The sequence below is a fragment of the Sinocyclocheilus rhinocerous genome, unplaced genomic scaffold (genome assembly GCF_001515625.1).
Source record: "Sinocyclocheilus rhinocerous isolate Xijiao unplaced genomic scaffold, SAMN03320098_v1.1 scaffold1164, whole genome shotgun sequence".
In the NCBI taxonomy this organism is placed as follows: Eukaryota; Metazoa; Chordata; class Actinopteri; order Cypriniformes; family Cyprinidae; genus Sinocyclocheilus; species Sinocyclocheilus rhinocerous.
In genome coordinates this window covers 1,256,743-1,281,085 of record NW_015643253.1, presented here as the reverse complement: position 1 = coordinate 1,281,085, position 24,343 = coordinate 1,256,743, and the positions used below count along the sequence as shown (strand labels likewise).

Genomic DNA, 24,343 nt, shown 5'->3' with positions numbered 1-24,343 from the left:
ATACTTTCCGTACCCACTGTATATATATATATATATATATATATATATATAGTATTTAAGTTTTATTTTAATTACTGAAAATGGTTTTTAATTGTTGTAGTTTTTGTTAATATATTTATGTTCATCTGTCTACATGTTGGAGGTTCCTGGCATCAAAAATTGTGAAAACTCTAGCCTTAGACCACCCAAGTTTGGAAAACCGCTTTCGCAATGATCAAACAATCCAAATTTGACAAATGGATTGGTCTACACTACAGCAGAAGTGCTAGTGCAAATAAAAATAAAAAATGCTCTAAAATTCATGAAGGAAGCCATGTTGCTACAGTGTTTTATTTTATAATGAATAAAAGCAGCAGCTTCTCTTCTATCCTCATTCAAAGCAACACGCTCTGATGAAGAAGCGAAGCCTTGGGCCACTATATGGAAAACACCCGCATGCTGTTTTACACATCTGCGTAGTAGACGTCCATGAAATGCTTTGAAACTTTCGCATGTAGGAGCATTTTGCATTTCGCTGATGGATTATTCTTGCTTTTCACCGCATGAAGACAAATAAATCTGCTCCCACGCTGTCTTCCGTGTTGATTTTCCGAAATAGCGCCAAGCGTGTTTCAAGACGATGATCAGATTACTGAAATAAAGGTAAACTTCATTCCATGATGCCTTCGGCTCAGAACCTGTGGCAAATTCAGAGAAATCTGATTCCTGGATGTGCCGATAATCCATTTACTGACCCCTCTGTCGGTCTGGTCATCACTTGCTTTCACTAAATGGCTGAAAGATCTGAAGGTCTGTGTGAGGCGTCTGTCGGTGCCGTCTCTACACATCAGCTAGTTCATAGACACTGTGGGCTTACAGTTCTATGCATTTTAAATGAGTCTGTCTGCTCTGCTCTCTGGGGAGATGCAAGCAGTCGGTTGTCGTCATAGTCGGCGAGCGGTGCCAGTCAATAGACTTTTTTTATGTCAGGACTACCCAGCAGATTGTATTAGAGGAAGGTGGGTAAACTGGATTGAATCTCCAATTCATTTCAAATCTATTGGCAATTAACTGGCTGTTTCAAATCGACTTGTCTATCAAAATAAAAACAAATTGCTGCTACATGTTCCCTGGAAAAATTGTTTAGAGGAACAGAACACATCAGGAACATATTGGTTTTTGGTAGATACTGTATAGGATTTTTTTAATTGTAAATATCTATATTTATCAGATGATATTGCATGCTTATTTGTGGACTTATCTAATTTTAAAATTACTTCTGCTTTCATCAAGTGCTAAAGCTAGATTTTAGCCCATATTTAACTCTAAGAATATCATATCTTAAATATCACCTTCATATACAATTTTCAGTTGCTAGTAAATTTCACAAATAATTACAAAGAAACGGCAAATAACACAAATGAATTGAAAGTGTGAAATTTTGAAGTAAAAAAAACAAAAATTTTCTTGTAAAATGTACTCCAACAAGTACTCTAATCTCAAAATTATACAAATTTAATTCTGTACAAAATGTTGAGATGCCAAAATTCATTTGATTTTACATTAAAAACTACTGATTTTAGTCTTTTTTATGTATGTATTGTATTTTTTTTTTCATTTTCTATAGATAAAGAACCGTAGATTTATCTTTTATTTTTATTTCTAATTTAATTGTGGTTTTTATTACAAATACTAATTAAACTTGAATATTTCTTTATTTTTTGCACCGAAATGTTCCTGTTTTACTTTTTCCCCCTGGTGTTTATTAGATTTTGAATCCCAGATTTTTCCTTGTCTTTTACTTTTGGAGCTCTCTGCATGTTTGTTTAGCAGGAAAGTGCTTTTAGAATTTCAGCTCCATCTCTATGAGTAAAAGCACTCTTTCATGCTTTAATTTCACATAGTAACGTGGCTTTAGTGAAGAGGGCATTCATTAATTTAACAATTTGGTGCATTTAATTTGACACAGAAATGCCCCAGGAGTTGCTGTTAACTGACTGAAGAAAACGGAGAAGACTTATTTCTCATCCCCTGTGGTCTTCTGAAGGTTCCTCTTAATTCTGACCTCCCCTCATTTCCATGAAATGACTTATTAATGAGAGGGTATTTTTAATACATCCTGATTCAGAGCTTTTTCGGGGCTCTCTTGTGCTCACTGACTTGTGTCCAGCCTATTGACCACACTAAAGACAAACTGACCATGACAGATGATCAGGAATAAATTGGTATAAATAATATCAGACGCTCACTTTAATGTCAAGTGAGACTGTCAAAAAAAGCTAATGAAGCATAATGTGTGTCCCTCATTTATACTGTATAGTCTGTTTCTAAAATCTATTTAAATTGAAAATATTTCATCATATTTGCATGATATTTCATAATGTTTCGTCAGTGTTACTAAACTAGTTTGGATTTTTTTTTTAAATAAACTAACTACAGTAACTAACTAACTCATGGAGATAACCAAAAATGTGAAATTAAGATTTTTAAATGTTTTTGAAAGAAGTCTCTTATACTCACCAAGGTTATTTAATGAAAATACGGTAAAAACAGTAATGTTATAAAATATTATTACAATTTCAAATTTCAATGTTTTATATTTCAATATATTTTCAAATATGATTTATATCCTGCACCAAATCAGCATATTAAAATGATTTCTGGAGGATCATGTGACATTGAAGACTGGAGTAATGATGCTGAAAATTCAGCTTTGCCATCACGGGAATAAATTATATTTTAAAATATTTTCAAATAGAAAACCGTTATTATAAACTGTAGGAATATATTATATTATTACTGCTTTTACTGTATTTTTGATCAAATATATACAGTCTTGGAGAGAATATATATATTTTTTTAAACATTAAAGAACTGGATTATTCTAAACTTTTGGCCACCAGTAATATTTTTTTAATTGACACACGTTTTAGCAATTACATTTTTAGGCAGCTAATAGTATATTTATAACATTCCCCCTTGAGCAGCTTAAGGCCATTATGCATGACCTCATCTGCATGTAATTTACATATTCTCATTGCAGACGAGACACATTAACAGATACAATGGTGCATTAACAGTACTAGAAAGGCAATTATATAGTCATGGATTAATAACTATCATCTCTCAGCTGTATCATGCTGTGCTCCATACTACTTACTACAAACTACTTAACTCCATACTAAATATAGTGCATCAATACTTATAATTAAGGGTTTGTTCAGAGTTCTCACCCTTATTGTGAACAAGATTAATAGCGTGCCTCACCAAGCAGATTGCAGCCCACTTATGTTCAGATATGATGGGATACAGTATGTTTATAACTGTCATCCTTTTCCCACTGTATATATTTCCATCCAGTCTCTTGGGCACTGACACGCTTCTCCACATATGTGTGATCTGCTGTCGAGTCTGGCTGCGCTTTGCTACTGCAGTCAAAGTAAATAGTGCTCAGTGTGCCGTCCCGCTGTTCTTTAAAGGCTCCATTATGACGGGACTCCTGCTGTCTTCGCTCGGTATTCCACGGCTCTAAATCTGAGCACACAATCGGATGACCACAGCTGGAGCTGTTCACACTCAGAGAGAGCGGTGATGCACTCACCGTATAGCACAGATGGGAGGCCACTGTTCTCTTTTCAACATGTAGGACTGGCTGGGGAGAGCGATGTGTTGTTGACTGTCTGTGCGCCTTTTTATTACATTTGAGCATGTGTGTGAAGAGCTGATAGCTTCATATTCAAATGATTGTTGTTGAAGGCTACGTCTCTTTGAGAGCGTGTTGGCCATTGTAATAGCTGTGTACATGACAGCCATCATTTCCTGTGAAGAACGCCCACTTGTCTTCAGCACCTTTGAATTGATGTACATTTGCTTGCATGTGAAAATAAGGACAAGGTTTTGCTAATGAAAACCATTGTGTGGTTTTCCAATGTCTTGGTTTTCTTGTGTTTTTCAGATGAAGGGCCCTACACTAAACACTCCAATCCCTCCAGGCCACCAGATGGCGCTCTGGCCATTAGGAGACAGAGTATTCCAGGTACAAAGCACAATGTATAACCTGTTACTGCAGTAATAGTTTAAAATATGCTGGGTTTTATTTGAAGGTGTGTTATAGTATGATGCTCGCGACATATATAAATAAAATTGCGGTTCTGCAGGTGTATGATTATCGACAGAAAATAATTACACATTTTATGCAAAGTTTTTATCATGAAACTTTGACTCATCTGTGCATTTTATTTGCTTAAAAGTGAGTGTTTATCATTAACAGTGTACACTGTGACCTATGTGCCGCCATTTTTGTGTGACATCATACACTAGCATCTCAAAAGTTCTATTAAAAGATTCATGTAGAAAGTTGGAAATTGAAATGTTGAATTGAACTCAACATTAGTAGGCACTACTGTGCAAAATGGTTGTTTATTTCAGGTGAAATTTCTAGTAGACTGTGGAAGCCATTTGAGAATGGCTGTTGTCGTGTCATGCTAGCTTAGCTTAGCTTTCCAATGCTTCTAGCTCTATGAAGCATTATATTTCTTTTAAAACAGGATTGTGATGATTTTAGATGGTGTTGTCTTGTCACCAGTGTTATAGGAATATTTATTTATAGTAATATAGTAATATTTCTATTTACCATTCATTTATTTTTCTCAATTTTAGATTTAATAATTTTAGTGCTTCAACTAAAACTTACTTTAATTTGAGTTTGTTGCAAAGATAGTAATTTTAAAGTTTTTTTTCACAACATTTCAATATTTCACATTACTGGTTGTTACTAACTTTACTTTTTTAATCAAATAATTGGTTTTGGTTTTCCTTTTTGCAGTCAAAATCACTTTGCAAGATCTTTACATTATTTAGTATACGCTACTGGTCAAATGTCTGAACACATTTGACTGAATTTACTTTTATCATGATTATTAAAGCATTTGTATCTAGAGATTTCTGCTTAAAGACTTTGGTAAAGAAATGTGCCCCTTTTGTGTTAGTTGAGATTCATTTTGAAGCGGCGCTCATTTCTGTGCTAGAGGTAAAAAAAAAAATGTCTCAGAGGGTGTTGAAATAAATTCCTTGTATAATCTCTCAGTACAGAGCTCTAAGCACATCAAACCCATCTTCAGAAGCGGCTAGCGTTTAGCACGACGGCTTTGGGGCCTTGTGCCCACATTCTGATGTAGCTCCACTCCGTAGGCACGGGCTCTTTGGACTGCCGTATTAAACCATCCATCTGAAGACAGATTAGGCGCAGACTGTGATGCTCCTGCCGAGTTCGGTGTGATGGTTACCAGAGATGGTGGCACGTCTAAGAAAATCACTTACTGGATTAGAAGCTACTGTCACACTTCCCGTACATCAGACATAGATTAATGCTGGAGGAATGTGACTAAATATTATAAGCGGAAATAAACAAAGATGAGGAAGTTGCAAATGTTTTTGTTTTTGTTTTTAGATTTGCTTTATTGGTGGTTACTGACTTGCTCAAGGCCTGAGTCTAATGTAATCACAATTACTCACTATAAAACTTGCAATATATTCTGATGATACAATCTTTTATGGCTTATAATGGCTTTAAGATGTCCATTCGCATTGTGTTGGATAAGTGCCGTTTATATGATTTGAGGGAATACTAATAATTAGAACACTACATCACTAGTATATGTCTTGTTTTACGCAAAGAATTAATGGTCATGAGTTGTTTATGAATAATAAAATCAATTAAAACAAAGGATTGAAACTGAAGCGTGACTAGAGCCGAGTGGCTTTAGAGAGACAGAAAGAACAAGCTTCCCATGCTTAGACTCTCCAAAGACTATAAATGCATCTGGTAAGTGTAGATATCCTGAATTTTTAAAGTGTTAGTTTTTTAAAATATATGCTGGAATAGTGGGAAATGAATTCATGTAGCAACTAATGATGAATTTTGTGCTGTGCCCCTCAACCTGAGACTATTTAGGAATTCACTGATTTCAGAATTGATTTGAATGCAAATTCAGTTTTGGAATTTGAATTGAGGTAGCAAACAGGGTGCAGATTTGTAATTCAGATTTTAAGTTAAGGAAGTAGAATTAAAAATGAATGAACATGTGAATATAATTTTAGTATGAATTATAAGCCCAAGTTATCGTACGCTGACATTCAAAAGTTTGTGGTTGGTAAGATTTGAAAGACATTTTTGAAAGTCTCTTATGCTCACCAAGGCTGCATTAATTAGATTTTTTTTTTAAATACAGTAAAAACACTAATATTGTTAAATGCTATTAGAATTTAAAATAACTGTTTTCTATTTTAATATATATTAATATGTAATTTATTATGTCAAAGCTGAATTTCCAGCAGCCATTACTCCAGTCTTCAGTATCACAAGATCCTTCAGAAATCATTCTAAAATGCTGATTTGGAGCTCAAGAAACATTTATTATTATTGTAAATGTTGAAACACTTAATATGTTTGTGGAATCGGTGATAAAAAAAAATTTCAGGATTCTTTGATGAATAGAAAGAAAAGCATTTGAAATATAATTTTTTCTTCTAAAATGCTGATTTGGAGCTCAAGAAACATTTATTATTATTGTAAATGTTGAAACACTTAATATGTTTGTGGAATCGGTGATAAAAAAAAAAATTCAGGATTCTTTGATGAATAGAAAGAAAAGCATTTGAAATATAATTTTTTTAAAACATTTTAAATCTTAAATGAAGCCTTTAACTTGAATATAACACCCTGTGTTGAAATTGCTATCTTTGGAGTGCCAGAACATGGAATACCTCTGACTAACAATATGGAAAATGTTTTTGCTTTTGCTTCATTATTAGCACGAAGGAGAATACTGTTGGAATGGAAATCAAAAAATCCACCAAAAACTTCAATGTGGATTTGTGATTTGATATTATATTTAAAACTAGAAAGAATAAAATATGTAAAAAAGGGATCCATTCAAAAATTTTATAACATTTGGAAACCTATGATTACATATTTTGAAAAGATGAAGACCTACCTTCTAACTAATTAATAGGACTAAAGTTTTAGAAAGGCCATCTGACTTTAAAATACTTGGTTATGTCATGCTTGCTTATATATCTACACAGAAAGACCATTTGAGTGATTTAGAAAATACATAATTATGTAATTGTTTTTTTGTTTAAACATGTTTGGAAAATTAATAAATAAAGTGCAAAAAAAAAAAAAAAACATTTTAAATCTTTACTGTCACTTTTGATTGATTTAATGTGCCCTTGATGAATAAAAGTATTCATTTCTTTTTTTTAAATCCTACTTGAACAGTAGCTTTCATAAACATTAATACCACCCGTATTTAATTTTATACGGTATGTACTGTATATGTATGTTAAGATGCTAAGTAGATTCAAAGGAATTTTAATTTTTGATGTTAATTTGACAGTATTGAACCTAGTTTAGATATTTTGTATTTATATTTTGTATTCGTTTCTCTTGTGTAGTTGTTGAATTTCGTTTAGCTGCAATGCAGTAAATTCCTTTTTGTCATTCCAATTCATATTTCAATTTAACGCCCTGTTGCAGAATTCAATTCTACAATCCAATGAATGAACTGAAAGTAAACCAGAGGTAAAATTCTTTCCCAAACCTGCTATAGTAAAAATCAGTAGCAAAACATAAAGATAGCTTGGCTAGAAAAGCCTGATGACTTCATTTCAGATTCAACAAGTCTCCTCTCTCTCTCTCCAAGATTCTATCTCTGTGTTTTTATAACGCTGAGAGCGACGCCCAGGAGAGTCACTCAATCATGTGAGCCTCAAACCGCTGTGAAATAAAGCTGAGAATGGCTGAAGTCTCGCCACTCATGCACCTTCACTGATCTCGCGGCACATTTAAATCTCCTCGATTAGTCCTCTGCGTTGTTATTAATATGGATGAGGGGATTAGCAAATTGTTACCTGGAATTTCGCAAATGAATCCACCAGGGGTCGTGTTCTCTAACTGGTTATAATCACAGTATGTTTTAAGCAACATACAGAGGAGCCGAGGCCTGCAGTGCAGGAGCGTCCCCAAGATATTCGGGCTGCTGCTGAAGAGATACGGATGCATCATTCATGTATAACCTCAATTTCCTGCTTCAACACTAGCTCACGCTTATCCTAGATACAAGTCCCTTGGCATACACATCTCTTTTTAAATGCCATGTTAGCATTCATTGGGCAGGCACAGAATGAGTGAGCGAGACAGGCTGCTGACAAATGAGTTATCTGTGGATGGCATTGGGTGCTGGCTTGCCAGCTGAAAATGTTGCTGCATCAAAGTGATTCAGCACTTTCAGAGCTGCATGTAATGCAGGGTGCAGCTGCAGAGGCGTCTATTAATTTCGCCTGAGGTCTGTTATCAAGCTGTCGAAGGTGTGAAAGTTTAATGGAGGTTGTGGCTCATTTTAAGGGCTGTTTGTGGTGCTTTCTTGTGAGCAGAGGTTCTCAGGGAAGTTTAGACTGTTTTGTTGTTGGGTGTTTCTTCAACTTCAGACACTTTTATGTCCCCAGGGTTGTTTCTTATTAAAACTAGCAGAAGGTCACATTAAAATGGTCTTGAAACTTTTTAACCATCATTGATTAAATTTTTTTTTCTACTTTTCACATTTATTTGTATTTACTTTTTATATTTAATTGTACTTTTATGTATTTTTTTTACTTCCACAAATACTTTAAATCTAATACTAACAAAATCCATTATTAAAAATAGAACAACTATAATAATCTAAATAAAGAGTTGAATAAACAGATATGTTTGATGTTTACTGTGTGAAATATGTGAACACTATACCGTTTAAAAGTATTGGCTTGGTAAGATTTTTTTTAAATGGTTTTGAAAGAAGTCTCTTTTGCTCACCAAGGCTGTATTTATTAGATTAAAAATATAGTTAAAACTCGTAAAATTGTGAAATTTAAAATAACTGTTTTCTTTTTTAATATGTTTTGAAATGTAATTTATTCCTGTGATGCAAAGCTGAATTTTCAGTATCATTACTCCAGTCTTTAGTGTCACACGATCCTTCAGAAATCATTCTGATATGCTGATTTAATACTGATATTATCTTAACTTTATTCTTTGAATAGAAATTTCAACAGAACAGGATTTATTTGAGATATAAATCTTTTGCAACATTGTAAATGTCTTTACTGTCACCTTTAATTGAATGAATCCTTACTGAATAAAAGCATTAATGTATTTAAAAAAAATAATGACCCCAAATTTTTTGAAGAGTAGTGTATTTATAGGCTTAAATGCATGCTTTATTATTTACAGTAATTGTATATAATATACATACAATGCTAGCTAAGAAAGTAGCGTTAGCAAGTCAAAGTATTCATTCCTGCAATCATCATTGAAATGATGGGTCATTGTCATCACTGAAATTATTTTTTGGATAAAATGGCCGACTCCTTTGTCGACAGTGTTACTTCACACAATCCTCTGTGATGTGTATTGTTATACATTGTTAGTAAACTAATTAAATGAACTACTGAGAGTGTAAATATAATTAAGAGTTGATTTCAAGTCCAAAAGTGGCCATAGTTGAAGAACCACCCTCTAAAATTACCCTTCCAAAGCAAACCGTGTTTCTCTGAGAGGTTTAAAACTGAATGTCAGAAGCAGATGAGAAAAGAGATTGCGAGCAGATGTGCAGGCTAGAACTTCATACCTCAGCGCGCCTGTGCAAAATTCATGATAAATGCGCTGAAACTTTTTCTCCCAGAAGACCCTGTTTGGTGCAGGTGCCAACAGATAGTATTTTCATTTGGCTGTGTGTGTTTTGTCCTCCTGTGGAGAGGTTAGTGCAGCATACAAATAAGTACAGGCAGTTTTTCACACATTAAGACAGAAATTTAGCCTTTTAAATATTAAAAGGACATACAGTTAATCAAATTATTGAAGTACTTCTTGCTTGTGGTTTGGGTGATATTAAAGAAGTGCATTATTGTGGTGTTTTTCCACTATTTTGATTGTCTCTAAACGGTCTCTGTTTGGGAATATTGATCTCTGTCTTGCATACAACTTCAAAATGATGTCCATCAGAAGGAAAAACAGCCTTTAAGAACCACTGTTTGTCAATTTTACTGTACTGAATAGAGTTTGATGACACAAAAAGGGAATTGCGTGTCTCAATGTAATAGTCTGCATGATTGAACATAATTAAAGAGAGACATTATTCAAACACCAGATTATTTATTCTCAGATTGCAAATATCATATTCAATTTCTAATTTGATTAGTTGCAGTTGATAATTTTTCTTCCCTTTGAAGGGGCGGTTTAGAAATTGTGTAATGAATTCAATCTTTTTTTTTTTCATCCATGTTATAATTGAAGTAATTGAAGCAATTGTTTATGAATATGTTTTTATATCCTGCGAATGGTTGCTAGCATCAACCATCAGTCATGCCTGGTTCCATATTGAATTATGGCCCAATTTGTCATTTTGACTGCTAAAAGTTTCAATGGTGGAAAGCCAATTCAGTGCTGAGCCCACCTGCTAGTACGCCTACAGCCTTCATAGAGAGTTAAACCGTGAACTGACAGTGGGCATTTAACCAAATGTTTTCATTACACCTCCAAGCAATGTCACAGACAAAATAAATCTTTATTCCGTACCTCGCTGCTGTCCCTGTCTGAGCTTTTCATGGAAAACAGAAGTGTTTTCCTAAATACTGTATGTGGTTCTTAGCTGGTGGTTCTCTTTTCTGATAGTGTGGCGAACAGCAGGGAGAAACAATGCTAAATGCTAATAACCAAATGCAAATAAACATAATTAGGACAGAGCCTGAAAGTTTTTAAAAGAAAGGAGAAAAGTCTTCTTATAACTTTTATTGTTTGCATCAAAGGTTGTGCATCCAATCAAGCTGTACGATATTTATTATATACTATATTAAATTATATACTGCTTTGTCTAAATAAATGGGGAAAAAAAGTGAATTTAGGCATCACAACATTATAACGCACAGTATGAACATTTTTCATTTTGGTATTCATTTTGAAATGAATATGATTGGACATTGGTATTTATTTTGATATTTACTCAAGATTACATTTAACAGTGTTAATTATTACATTATTTAATTATTATGTTTTAAAAAATGAACTTTAAGTAAGCATTAGTCGATGGAAAATCTAAATGTAAAAATACAGCAACTGAGCATGCACAATTACATATACAACATTTGCTTACATATATAATATCATCCAAAATTATTATATATATGGTGCATCACTAAATTACATTAAGTCTGTGCCATTCATAGTAATACATCTTTATTAATAACATTTTTAAAAATTTTATTATTAAAATAATTTATAAATTAATAAATTATGTTTATAAAAAATTTTTGTACAATAAATGATACAGTGTTGGATTGCCTCTTGGACTGAAAGCCCTTTTTGTTTTTCTTCCTGTGTTTGGTTGGATTTTTCTGTGCATTAAAGTTTGCTATCTGGATCAGTCTGTGATCGCATATTAACGTTTTCTGTCACAGCTTGAAAAAGTGATGTGTTTTAACCTGCTGGCAGGATAGACGTCTATATCTTGCTCCCTCCGTCATACACTCCATCTGTACTTTTATCTCCTGCTTTGTATCATTCTCGCACATACTGTGTCAAGCTCTATCTTTCTGTCTCTTCCCCTCAATACCTGTCTGATGGGCATAGCATTCGATCCCGCCACAGAAATCTGTCGGCTTTGAGAAAGCCGATGGCCAATCTCATTACCGTGGCAACATGGCAAGGCAACACTAGCTCTGTCTGCCTCATTCAAACAGGAAAGGTGGGAGAGAGGACATGAAATGAAATGAGAGACCACGAGTAATGGGATCAACTTATCAACTTCCACACCTGTCCCAGTGTAGCCCTCAAAGCACAGCTCATTAGATCCCAGTGGCCCTTTTTCTTGCTCTGGGCCGAGATATTACGCTGAACCCTCAGTGAACTGAGAGAACCACGCTTTCCCCAGACAGCTTAAGACAGAGCTTGTAATATGACCATGGCATACTGTGCCACAAATTGTTTGGATATTGAATGACCCCAGTGGGCCCCCCGGTGCAGCTGCGTGACAGGGCTCATGTTCATGCACCCATGAAGGATGCATTGGCTTGGAGGGTGTTTACGAAAAAGAAAGTTCAATAAGACATTTCGCAACCAGAGCTATAAAATACATTATATATATATACTGTGTATATATATATATATAGTGGGCTATTTGCTTAAATGGTTTTCTTTTTCAGGTCAATTGTCATGTCAGAAGAACTATTATAAAATATTGTTATGTAACATTGCAAGTATTTGTGTTGGAAATGCATAAAGTATGTTTCTGGCCTCAGAAGGCATGTTATGTCAACCATATCACTTTTTTTCCCATGTCTTCCACATATAACTCATAGGGAGTTAATTTAATGCTGCCACAAACCTCCGAAATACCCATAATTTATTCCTCACCCGAATGTGAGGAGAGAAATGACAGCAACATTTATAATTCGTCCCACTGTAATTTTTCGCTGTCAGGCGAATCCCCAGCAGTGCAGAGTTCTTTTTAATCAAATTATTTGATGAAAGCTGAAGGCAAATTGAGCAGTTCTTTTACAATTAATTATCAAAAGACTGGCACACAACACGAGGCCTGTTATAGATTGAACTCCCGTTAATATTGATTCTCATTTTTTTTCTCAAGACAAGATGTTTTGCCTCTATCACTCCCAAACACACACAATCACACACTAAATTATTCAGCAGTTCCTGTTGGCACATTATAAGTTTGATTTCTCTTTTAATTACTTTGCTGTCTTTGATATATCAGCATGTTTGCACTGCAAGAGCCCTGCTTGGCTCCATAGGCTTGCCTGGAGGTTCAGGTTCAGGCCAGATATTGAGACCCATGCTAACCTCCCTCTGTCCTGGGTCACGTTTCAACATAGCGCCCTTCCCATGTCCATATGGCAACGGTATCGATCTGAAGCAGAGTGCAATGTCATATCTGTTTCTTCCCCTGCTGAGGTTACTGCGCGGGTGATTTGCATGCAAAGGTTTTGCAGTTATGGATTTTAAAGCAAAACTAAGCTGATGGATTTGTAACAGATATACAGATCCCATGATTTCATTGTCAGTGCAGAAACTGTTCACTACGAGGTTTGTGAAGACTGACCTAACGGCTATAAGTGCATGCATGCTGAAATGGTTGTGCTTAAGACCAATATTGAAGCGTTGCAAGAAATGTACATTTTGACCACTCAAGATGATACACTGAGTTCTGTTTGTGCTTATTTTATTATCAGTTGTTTAATGAAGTATTGTCTTTTTATAACTCTCAGAGCAGAAACTTTTCAAAATGCATCTCAATCAGTGTTCCACCCACTGTAACAAATCACAAAATTAAAAGTAAGGCTTCATTTTGGCATATTTGCATGTAGTTACTGAACTTGGATTGGTGTGAAATGTTTTCAAAATCAAGTCACTCCATTAATGTGCTTTCATGTTCTATCATGGCTGTCATTTCCAAGTACTTGTACCCAACAGTGGTGTTTACCCAGAATATTTATGAAGCTTTTTTGTTGCTAAAGAAGAGCAAGTGTCTTTCATTATAGCCTTTAAGCACCAAAGAGGCTCTTTTTGTAGCCTGTGTCCCGTTATTGCTGTCCTCCTGTGGTGAGATGCTCAGCAACTCTGTTCTGTCAGTAGCCTCAGGGGGCTTTACAGCCTCGTCTCTCCTCACTATCTATCCCACCACAGAAAGACATATTGAGAGGGGAAAGGAAAGTGATAGAACACATATAAATCCATCTTTTCCTTCCTCCAGTCAGGAGAGAGGGATTACAAATCCCTTATTTTTATTTCTTCTCCAGCTTAGACAGCAGATGTAGTGATGGCAGGGTGTGAGAGAGGGAGGGAGAGAGCGCCCTGCTTGCACAGATATGCAGTATTCTTAACTGTGACTTTGACGATCCCACTGAGGGATTGATTGACAGCCAGTCGATAGGGGAGCGACGCGTCTGCCCTGACCAACAATATCTATGCAAGACGGTGAGAAAGATGGTAAATATAAGACTAAATTATTTAAGGGAAGCAATTGGAAAAAATCCTAAAAATGTACATTTTTATATGAAGCTAATTCAAACTATGAAATAACCCTAAAATAACTTTTTTAAATGGGGTCATATGATGTTGCTAAAAAGAACATTATTTTGTGTATTTGGTGTAATGAAATGTGTTTATGCGGTTTAAGGTTAAAAAAAAACATTATTTTCCACATACATACACTGTACATTATTGTTTCTCTATGCCCCACCTTTCTGAAACGCATCGATTTTTACAAAGCTCATCGGTCTGAAAAGCGAGGTGTGCTCTGATTGGCCAGCTATCCAGTGCGTTGTGATTGGCCGAATACCTCAAGCGTGTGACGGAAATGTTACGCCCCTTACCATACTGTGATGCCCTGTCAGGCCGGAGAGATGAGACAAAAACATTAAAACCCATTACAAACGAGGCATTTGTTGCATCCAGTGGAGACATAATTACGGATTATAATGACTTACAAACGAAACACAGCGTCACACACGGCGGGCTAGAGTGAGGAACGGCCGGGAGCTAGAGTGAGCGGTGGTGGTCTAGAGTGAGCGGCGGCCGGTGGCTAGAGTGAGGAGCGGCCGGCGGGCTTGATCTTCTTTATGCACCAAGAGCTTGTAACACTTCAAAGAGAAAGGAAAAATTGAAATCGCATCAAATGACCCCTTTAAAATATATCACTATAGTTCATTTATGTAAGAGGATAGCAAAATGAAGTAAACTGTGACATATTATAAGCAAAAAAATAAATAAAAACCAAAAATTATTCAGACACTTTGACCTGACCATCTTTTGCTTAAGTGTTATCTGACATTATTAAGATGAATTTGTACTGACACAGTTTAACTCTGAGTTCTTGTCATATTTTATTAGCATTGTCTAAACGTGAAATATTGAAGGTGTCTGAATAAATTTCGGTTTGAATTTTTATTTATTGTTTTTATTAATTTATGTATTAATTATTTTAATTATTGTTTTTAATTTATTTATTTTTAATTACTGAATTTAAATTTTTCCAAGTGAGGATGTTTCCAGATGTTGTCAAAGAAGGTTTTGTCAGTTTTTGCGCACCTCTGGGGACGACCATGTCCTCGACCTATTGCTAAGTGCGGACACACACACATACACACACACACACACTCTCACACTCTGAGCACTCTAGAGCAGAGGTGCCCAAACTCAGTCCTGGAGGGCCGATGTCCTGCAGAGTTTAGCTCCAACCTGCCTCAACACACCTGCCTGGAGGTTTCTAGTATGCCTAGTAAGAGCTTGATTAGCTGGTTCAGGTGTGTCTAATTGGGGTTGGATCTAAACTCTGCAGGACACCGGCCCTCCAGGACCGAGTTTGGGCACCCCTGCTCTAGAGTGTATAACTAATTACCAGCTAGGGTAGAACGACAGAGAGAGAGAGAAAGAGAGAGAGATAAAGAGTGTGTAAGAGAGGGCCAGGCTGGGACGCCTGATCACAGTCATTTAGAGGAGAGTGGGGTATGGCAGCAGCTGGCCTCCTCTGCTCCTGTAACCCTCTCATCTCCTGTCTCTGCTCTTCCTCTCCCATCTCCCCCAATGACCCTCTTCCTCATCCCTCCTTCTGCATTGCAGATGAGTTTAAGGGCACCAGCACTGTGGAGCTGATCAAGAAGGAAGGCACCACTCTGGGCCTGACAGTATCCGGAGGCATCGACAAAGACGGCAAGCCCCGCGTCTCCAACCTGCGCCAGGGCGGCATCGCTGCCAGGTCAGTATTAGCAAGGTTGAATTTGCAAAACACTGCGGCACTTTGAAAACATTGCTGTGTTTTTTAAAGATGTCTGACATCTCTGATTCGAAACTTTTTAGAAACAGTATTTAGTGTTGTTTGCTAAGGCTGTTGTTCTTAGAGTAATAACTTGAACCCAACTCAAATTACTTAGCACATAACTCTTCCCACTTCGGGCATGAGTGACATCTGAAATCTTTGTTTGGGCTTTTCAGGGAAGAAAAATTCCTTAGACTTACACTGAAAGAGGTACTTAAGTCATTATCTAGCGAACATAATATCATAAATTTGGGGTAGACTTAAGTAAGGCACCTAGTAGCAACTACCCTAACAACCACATAGCACAGGGTAAATGCATTTAAAATGCCCTAACTGCATACTGTAGCAATCACTCATATTAGCTTCACATTAGCATTGCTGTGGCTAGTTTTGTACAGCTAGCAAGCACCAATCACATATTCTTTAGAAAATATAAAAACAATTTTCAGTTCAGTTTTGTAGTTGCTAGTGTTGCAGAAATTCACCTTCAAGGTTTTGTGTTGTAAGGTTGTTGTTATCTTTTTGTGGTTATGCTAATGATTTTTGCTAAGACAGCATCAATAGACAGGCCCGGAGAGATCAATGTTTGCATAGTCTGTCGTGCTGGAGCATTGTCTAGGAAGTATGTTCTGTGTGTGTGTGTGTGTGTGTGTGAATAAGGTAGACAGAATCTTTTAATCAATACTGCATTAGCCAGAACTCTTCTCCCATTTCCCTATTGGCTGTCAGGCATGGCAGACGACCTACTGTTCGCTAGTGTATCAGCCCTCCCCTAAATACACACACACACCCACAATCCTCAGAAAAAGGATCCATATTGACATCCCAGAACACTGAAACACTGCACATGTCGTATAGTAAAATGTGCACACGTTTTATACCTTCTTCTTCACAGTCACAGATACTTTTCTTCCTCAGATCAATTGTTTGGATTTAAACGTTTCACTGTGTATCAACTCTTATATCTTATTACCACAGAGACAGTTGCCCTTATAATTTTACTCGAGCTGAAATAAACTGCCTAACATCACACTCGTTCTTCCAGAATCTGTTGACAATCAGGCCGTCTTGTAAAACGCGAGAGCTTTCATCTGAGTGTATGTGTGTCAGAGAGAGAGCGAGATGGAGACTGGAGCAGCCTGTCTTGATCTCACTAGATGCTTCCTTTGAACAAAGTGTTCCCTTCATGGGCTCAGATCAGCTATCAAAGCGCCTCCGAGCTCGACCTGACTCCATCTCCACCTTATTTTCTGCCTGTCTTTATTTCTTCTCTTTCTTTGTTCGCTCTTTTCTCTCCTGCCTATTTACTGTGTTCTTTCTTCCTCCTTTCATTTATGCAATTTCCTCCTCTCACATTTTCTCCAGCAAATATATAGAATCTATTTCTTGATCTGTTTCTTTGCAGGAGTGACCAGTTGAACGTAGGGGACTACATAAAGTCTGTGAATGGAATCAACTTGACAAAGTTTCGTCATGATGAGATCATCAGTCTGCTGAAGAATGTGGGGGAGCGGGTCGTCCTGGAGGTCGAGTACGAGCTACCGCCTGTCTGTGAGTGAGATTAGAAAATCAACTGTATTACTTATTATAACACAGCTGGAATACTTGATTCTGATTGGTCAGTCGCAGCATTCTGCGGGTAAATATTGTTGTATAATAAACACTAAACTGTATGTTAAACACAACTAAACAAAACTGAATGTTGTCCCAGGAAACAGATTTTCTACACATGGGATCATTTCATATTCAGAATATATATTTCAGATGTAATTTATATTAATGCTTAATATAATATAATATAATATAATATAATGTATTTAATAATTTCTAATTGTATTTCACGTATAATATTACAAATATATATATATATATATATATATATATACACATATATATACATATATTAAATGTGTGCATATGTTTGTGTGTATATAATGTATAAATTACACATTTATATTTTTATATAAATAATTGTGCATATGTACTGTATTTGTGTGTGTGTTTTACACAAATACACAAATACACACACACATATTAAATTGTATATATGCATAAAATACAATTGAATAATATAATGTGTATGAACTGTATGTGTATAAACAATTTTTACAATTTGATAAGAGAATTTTATCAAATTTTAAAATTCTAAACTTATTTGAAACAAACAATATTAAAGCATTTATAAATATAAATTACTGTGTGTATATATGTAATTTATACATTTATTTACTTTTTTATGTAAATGTATTTACACACACACACACACACACACACACATAATGTATATATTTTATATTATACGTGAAGTACAATTTAATAATAGCATGTATATGAACTGTATGGATATATTTTTATTCAATTTGATAAAATTCTTATAAACTTATTTGAAACAAACAAGTTTCAATGATATGACATAATCCTAATCTGAAAATACAAAAATGCGATAAAATGAGACAGCAATCTTGCGCTGAGTTTCCTCATTCTCAATTATGTAAACAGAAATTTAGTTTGTTCATTTATGTGTTCTGGTCATGCATTGAAATCTTGGCAGAACTTTGAACTGCTTGTTTCCTTCTTCAGCTGTACAGGGCTCAGGGGTCATGTTCAAAAACGTGGAGGTGACGCTGCACAAAGAAGGCAATACATTTGGTTTCGTCATCAGAGGTGAGTGCCTCTGTACACTTCCTCACATCCCAGTTCAAATGTCTTTGAGCTCACCTCATCAACACACTTTCATTCACATCTACATCAAACAAAAAAATAAAATTTTTCTCTGAAGATTTCTTTTACTGCCCTTGGGCCCGATGAAAAGAGACGAAACAGCTTTCAGTCGTGCGACTAACACATTTAGTCGCACGAACATTTTCAAACATTTCCAAATATTTACCAAGCACCATTTTAAACTTCATTAAAAGAAAGAGACAATTTTTCAGATCTATCTAGAGTAGGAAGTCTTTTGAAGAGAGAGAGAAAAAGATTTTCTGTCAAGGTCTTGGTTAGCTTTGCTCCTTTCCTCAAATCTGTCTCAAAGAGGCATTTTGAGGACTTTCTTTTCATCTTTGAGACTCCATTTGTGAATTCAATGGCATGCAATTTTATAGCACACAGCAGCTTTAAAAATTTATAATCTGGTGCTTTTGTTGAGAATGATATGGAAATTTCAGTGAGGTGAGCAAATGGCCCTTAGTATGTGCCACTAAGCTAGTATTTAGAGTTATGATTTACCTCATTTGCTAAGTGTACAGTAGGTTAAACGTATGTAATGTTGAGAAAATATCCTGGAGTGTAAATGCAAGGTTTCGCTATATGGCTACATTTGTTAAATGTGTCAAAACAAGTTGTTTTTTTCCACGGTGTAGGAGGCGCCCATGAAGACAGAAACAAATCTCGCCCGGTTACCATAACAACCATCAGACCCGGCGGTCCTGCTGACAGGTGAGTTGGTCTTGATCTGAACTGGATTCATCAACATTGACATTAAAGCTCTTTTCCAAAACATAAACGGCATCCTAAATGAAATGGACTGAGAAGTGACTGATTAGAGACACTCTACTTAGTCAAGTCACTTTTTGTGCATCATACAAATAGCACAGACTCGACTCACAATTGATTTCAATGGAGTTTGGTGTTAGCATTTTGCTAAGCTAATGTCAGAATACTCACAATACACACAATAATTAAATTAAATGATCAAATTTTAATGACACTGTCCTTCTTTAAACCTTAAAACCTTCTTTAATGCCTAAGCTGTTTTGCTAGTCTCAGATGGTTTGAGCTAGTTTAAGCTGGATTTATCTGGTGTAAACTGTTCTCCAAGCTGATATAGCCTAGTTGGGCGGGCCAGCTTAACCAGCTGAAAGGTGGTCTGAATCCACCAAATAGACCATTCTTAGTGTGGTTTATTATGTTTTTCAGGGTGAACTATAAATATGTAAGTATATCCGTAATCTTTATTCAGCCTTTATCTTCTCCCAGGATTACAGGATTTCCTTTCCTAAGGATACAGCTTTATAATTTGGCCAAAAAGGTATCTGAAGGGTTAGAATAATTCATTTTCTTACATTATGGATCAGTTACGAATGTAGCTGTGATTTATCTGTAGGCAGTTTACTAGGTTAAAGAAAATTGTTTAAGAATTAGTTATTAGTAGCATTTATGATGCTGTTGATTACAGATAAATGAGTATGTAGTAGAAGTTTTTTATTATTTTATTTTTCAGTGTTTTTTAATTACTGACGTTATTTTTGCATGTCACATTAAATGTTTAAATAGTTATTTTTAACCCATATACATCTGTTTTTCTCTCTGTGGTACATTGTAATAGGTTGGATTTTTATCTTTACCAGTCCGGCATAGTTTAACTGTAGTCATTTTTGTGAAATGGCAAGAAATTGCTTGATGAAAATAGTGTTTTCCAGTCGGAGTTCCTTTCGGAACTGGAATAGATTGCCCCGCAACTTCAGCACTCACTTGAGAATTGCAAATGGACCGACGTGATATCTCACTCGCTCTGGCGTTTGAACTGCTCTGTTATTACCGTCATTACACCCCAGCCCGTCTCTCCCATTCCCCTCAACTCTTATCAATATTCATTTTGCACACTGGTAATTTAATTTCTTACCGAGAGAGTATTCCCATTTCTTTTGTTCAGTGGCATGGCTCCTGTTATTCTGGGTAAATATTGTGTTCTGTTCCTCTGCAATTTAATATTGACTGGCCTCTGACATCTTGCAGTCACAGTGAACGGCCCCCTTGGAAAATAAAAACAGCTCATTTAATTTAGTTTGAGTCATAAATCAGGCCTCTTAACCAAAACTCGTCTCTTGTGGTGCTCCCTGTTATTTCGGGGTTAAAATGTTTTTTTAAACTGTCCTCGCATAAAGCTCAATAGTCTGACATAGCCAGACTTAAATAGAAAGATTCACAAAGTGACTAATCACAGTTTACCTTTGTGTTTACATGCTATTCTGTTTATTGCAAATTAATTATACCACAGTAATTACAGTCTCCACTCACATTTGAAAGGAAAATAGGATTGCAAAATGTATGTCTTTCCAAAATTAATAAGACTACTACAGATTATTTCACAGACTTGCACAACATTCATGTACAACAATTCAAAAATTTAGGGTAGGTACGATTTTTAGTATTTAAAAAGTCTCTTATGTTCACTATAGCTCCATTTATCAAAAGTACAGTAAAAATACTGTAATAAATGTAATTTATTTCTGTGACAGCAAAGCTGTATTTTCAGCAGCCGTTACTTCAGTCATCATTGTCACACGGTCCTTCAGAAATCGTTCTAATAATATGCTGATTTTGTGCTCAGGAAACATTTCTTATAATGAATGTTGTAAATAGTTATGCTTTTTAGTATTTTGGTGGAAGCTGTGATACTTTGAATGTTAAAGTTCAAAAGAACAGCATTTATTTCTTAATCTTTTGTAATGTTTTACTGTCACTTTTGATCACTTTAATGCAACCCTGCAGAATAAAAGTTTTACATTTTTGTATAAATAGTATTTATATACTCATATTATCTTACTGACCCCAAACTTTAAACCATTAACGTACTGCTCATGAATATCTAATTTTCTTGCTTGTAAGCTATTTTAAATAAAACTGATGAAAGATTTGATACCACTACTCTGGCCACAATGTTCTTGAGTACTTCAGAAGGTACATGAGTTTATTTTTATATCTTTTGAGCTTCAGTACGGTTCCTGGCTCTAATAGTTTAGGAGTTACTGTGGAATCGGAAAGGTCTCTGGTGTGTTGAACACAGACGTAACCTGCCTGCCATGATAACAGATGGAATGTGTGGAATTATAAAGCCTGTAACCTTTCCGGCTTTTTAAAGGCTTATTGTTACGAGCAAACAAGCAGAGGACACACAGTACAAATGCTATTGTGTCTCTGGGTGCCTCTCTTGTGTTCCGCACATTTCTTCTGCAATTCAGATTTCAGCAATTTCAGTCTTCATTGTTTTGTTTTCTCTCTCAGGGAAGGTACCATCAAACCCGGCGACAGGCTGCTCAGTATTGACGGAATTCGTCTGCATGGAGCGTCTCACGCAGAGGCTATGAGCATCCTCAAACAATGTGGCCAGGAAGCCACTCTTCTCATAGAGTATGATGTGTCAGTCATGGGTAAGGACACACCCACTTCCACTAATCCCGCCCCCAGACAATTCACTTTTCTTTTTTTTTTATCCAAATAGAGTTCTTCTTAATTACATGAGGAAAATACACATGGGATTTATCATAAAGGAGCTAGCAATATTATGTACATAGTTAATAACATTTAATATTATGACTGAATTGTATAATAATAAATTGTTTTAGATTCAAATTTTTTTATGTAATATTTCAGTATTAATAGATTTACATTGCTAGACAAGTGAAATAGCAGAAGAGAAATTAGGAAAATGTATCATGCAATTAATTAATTAAAACATTTATTTTTTGTTCTTTTTAATTATATTTAGCTTTTGTTTATATTGTAGTGCACGTTTGTAGTTTCAGTTTAAGTTTTATCTTTATTTTTTTGCAAACTTTAATTGCATTTCATTTTAGGTACGATTATAATGTTACTGTTTTGTTTCCTTCAAGTACTTTTTCCTTAATGGACGTAACTTTGTCAAGAAGGTGCCCTTTGTGGTGTATTGAAGACTAGTTGTTCTGTTGTGTTCTGTCGAGGCCTAATCGTTCCAGCTGGAGGATCATTATAGTATTTGTAAATACATATAGACTTAAAACAGCAATTACAGAATGTAACATTTTAGCAAGTTTGAAAAAGATCAAAATTTTTTATGTTATCCAGCTCTTGAATGTCGATATGTTTTTGTAGTATTTGTAAATGTCAGAGAAAACATGCTGTGGATGATGAAAGAGTGCCAAAGAGCTGAATGAGGTGCCAAAAACAAGAAAGACGGTGACAGCGAGTGAGCTGAACTGAAATGAAAAGGAAATTCTCTAATATTTGAAGTGGCCCGTGGCTGTAACTCATCTTTCCGATGTCTTTGTTGGGCTCTGACCCGGAAGTAATAGATTCTCTTTTTGCTGTGCCCAGTGGAAAGGCACATCCTGCTTCACTGCACTGATATGCCCCTCTGTTTGAACAGCATAAAACGCTAACTACCCCACAATGGCTTTTCGACTGGGTTTTTGGTCAGTGCAATTTCCTTCTCAGTTTAAGTCTTGCTATGTAACTTTCAGATCATTCTGTCCTGGATTTCTGCCTGAAATAATGTGCTTTCTCCGCACCTAAAACAATTTGTACCCTCATTCTACCCTTTCTCCTCACCTCACACTCTTTCTTTCTGTTTTATCAACTCTCCTGCTCTGTACGGTGAATGCTCATTGGTGCAAAAGACTGAAAAATCTTGACTCATTTCTGAAAATCAGCTCAGTTTATTTCAAACAGCTGGTTCAAAAAAAAAATTCAGCATTTCTTATACACCATTGTGTAATGCATGATCAGAAACAGCTTTCTGTTGGTCTATGTGGCAAATGCACATGAGCAACTTGAATCCATTGCGAAATCTGCAAAGAAAAAATCTTTCGCCCTCATGTGAAGTTCGCAATTGCATTGATTCCTTTTGAAATGACTAGATTTCATTTCAAAAATCATTGAAGAGTGGAAAATGTGATCACTGCTTTTCTGTAAAATATGAGTTTATATAATCTATGATTGCTTTCAGTATACATTCAATAAAATATTCATATATGCACAATTATAGTCGGAAAGAGGCCAGCTTTATTTATGAGTCCATGATAGACGTCACTGACTTTGGCTCTCAGTGATCGGCTGCTGACCAGCTTTTTTCATATCTCATTTGCATAATATTGAGCATTATCTCATCTATTTGACACCGCTTGCTTTACTCCACAATCTCCCATCGAGAAGGAACTAAAAATGGCCGCTCAGCTCTGCACCAGTGGACACATACAGAACGAGGTTTGATTAAAACTAATCACCAGAGACGAAGCATTCATCATAATTTACAACCACCCTTCCTCCCATCGCCACACGCTCCTACAGCCCTTCATGGCAACATGAACGCTCCTCGTGAGCTCACCGATCAAGCCCTCATCAGTGTGATGGCACCCATGTGATTAAACTATTTCCCCACCTCTGGCTTTATTAATGGATAGTCTGTTCCTCTCTGTTCCGCTGGTGTCAGTTGGGTCTGCGAGGCTGGGCAGGAAGGTGAAGATGGAAATCAGGGGCTGGAAAAAGGGGTTTAATCATAATCGGCTGTCATGGCTGCTCAGAGAGATCACTTGGATCCCATTTAGCATGTTTAGCTATCCCACAGTTCCACCAGAGATGTGCAGGTTGGTCATTTTGTCTACTCAGACAATCTACCTATCAGCCAATTTTCAGTTCAGCTGTTCCAGGGTTTCTGCAGGTCTTGAAGGTCTTAATTTGCCTTTCAACAAATTAAGGCCTAAAAAAGGTATTAAATCGAAGCAGAAACTCTAAAATTGACAAAA

General features: G+C 35.9%; 1 protein-coding gene across 1 annotated transcript in view; it reads left to right on the top strand.

The window, feature by feature from the left end:
- Positions 1 to 24,343, top strand: part of grip1 (glutamate receptor interacting protein 1) — a 156,379-nt gene that overhangs the window by 67,559 nt on the left and 64,477 nt on the right. The window contains exons 2-7 of the mRNA XM_016574707.1: positions 3,935 to 4,015; positions 15,650 to 15,785; positions 17,251 to 17,396; positions 18,426 to 18,509; positions 19,205 to 19,280; positions 21,849 to 21,994. Coding sequence (XP_016430193.1) covers positions 3,935 to 4,015; positions 15,650 to 15,785; positions 17,251 to 17,396; positions 18,426 to 18,509; positions 19,205 to 19,280; positions 21,849 to 21,994 — 669 coding nt within the window. The remainder of the gene's footprint in view (positions 1 to 3,934; positions 4,016 to 15,649; positions 15,786 to 17,250; positions 17,397 to 18,425; positions 18,510 to 19,204; positions 19,281 to 21,848; positions 21,995 to 24,343) is intronic.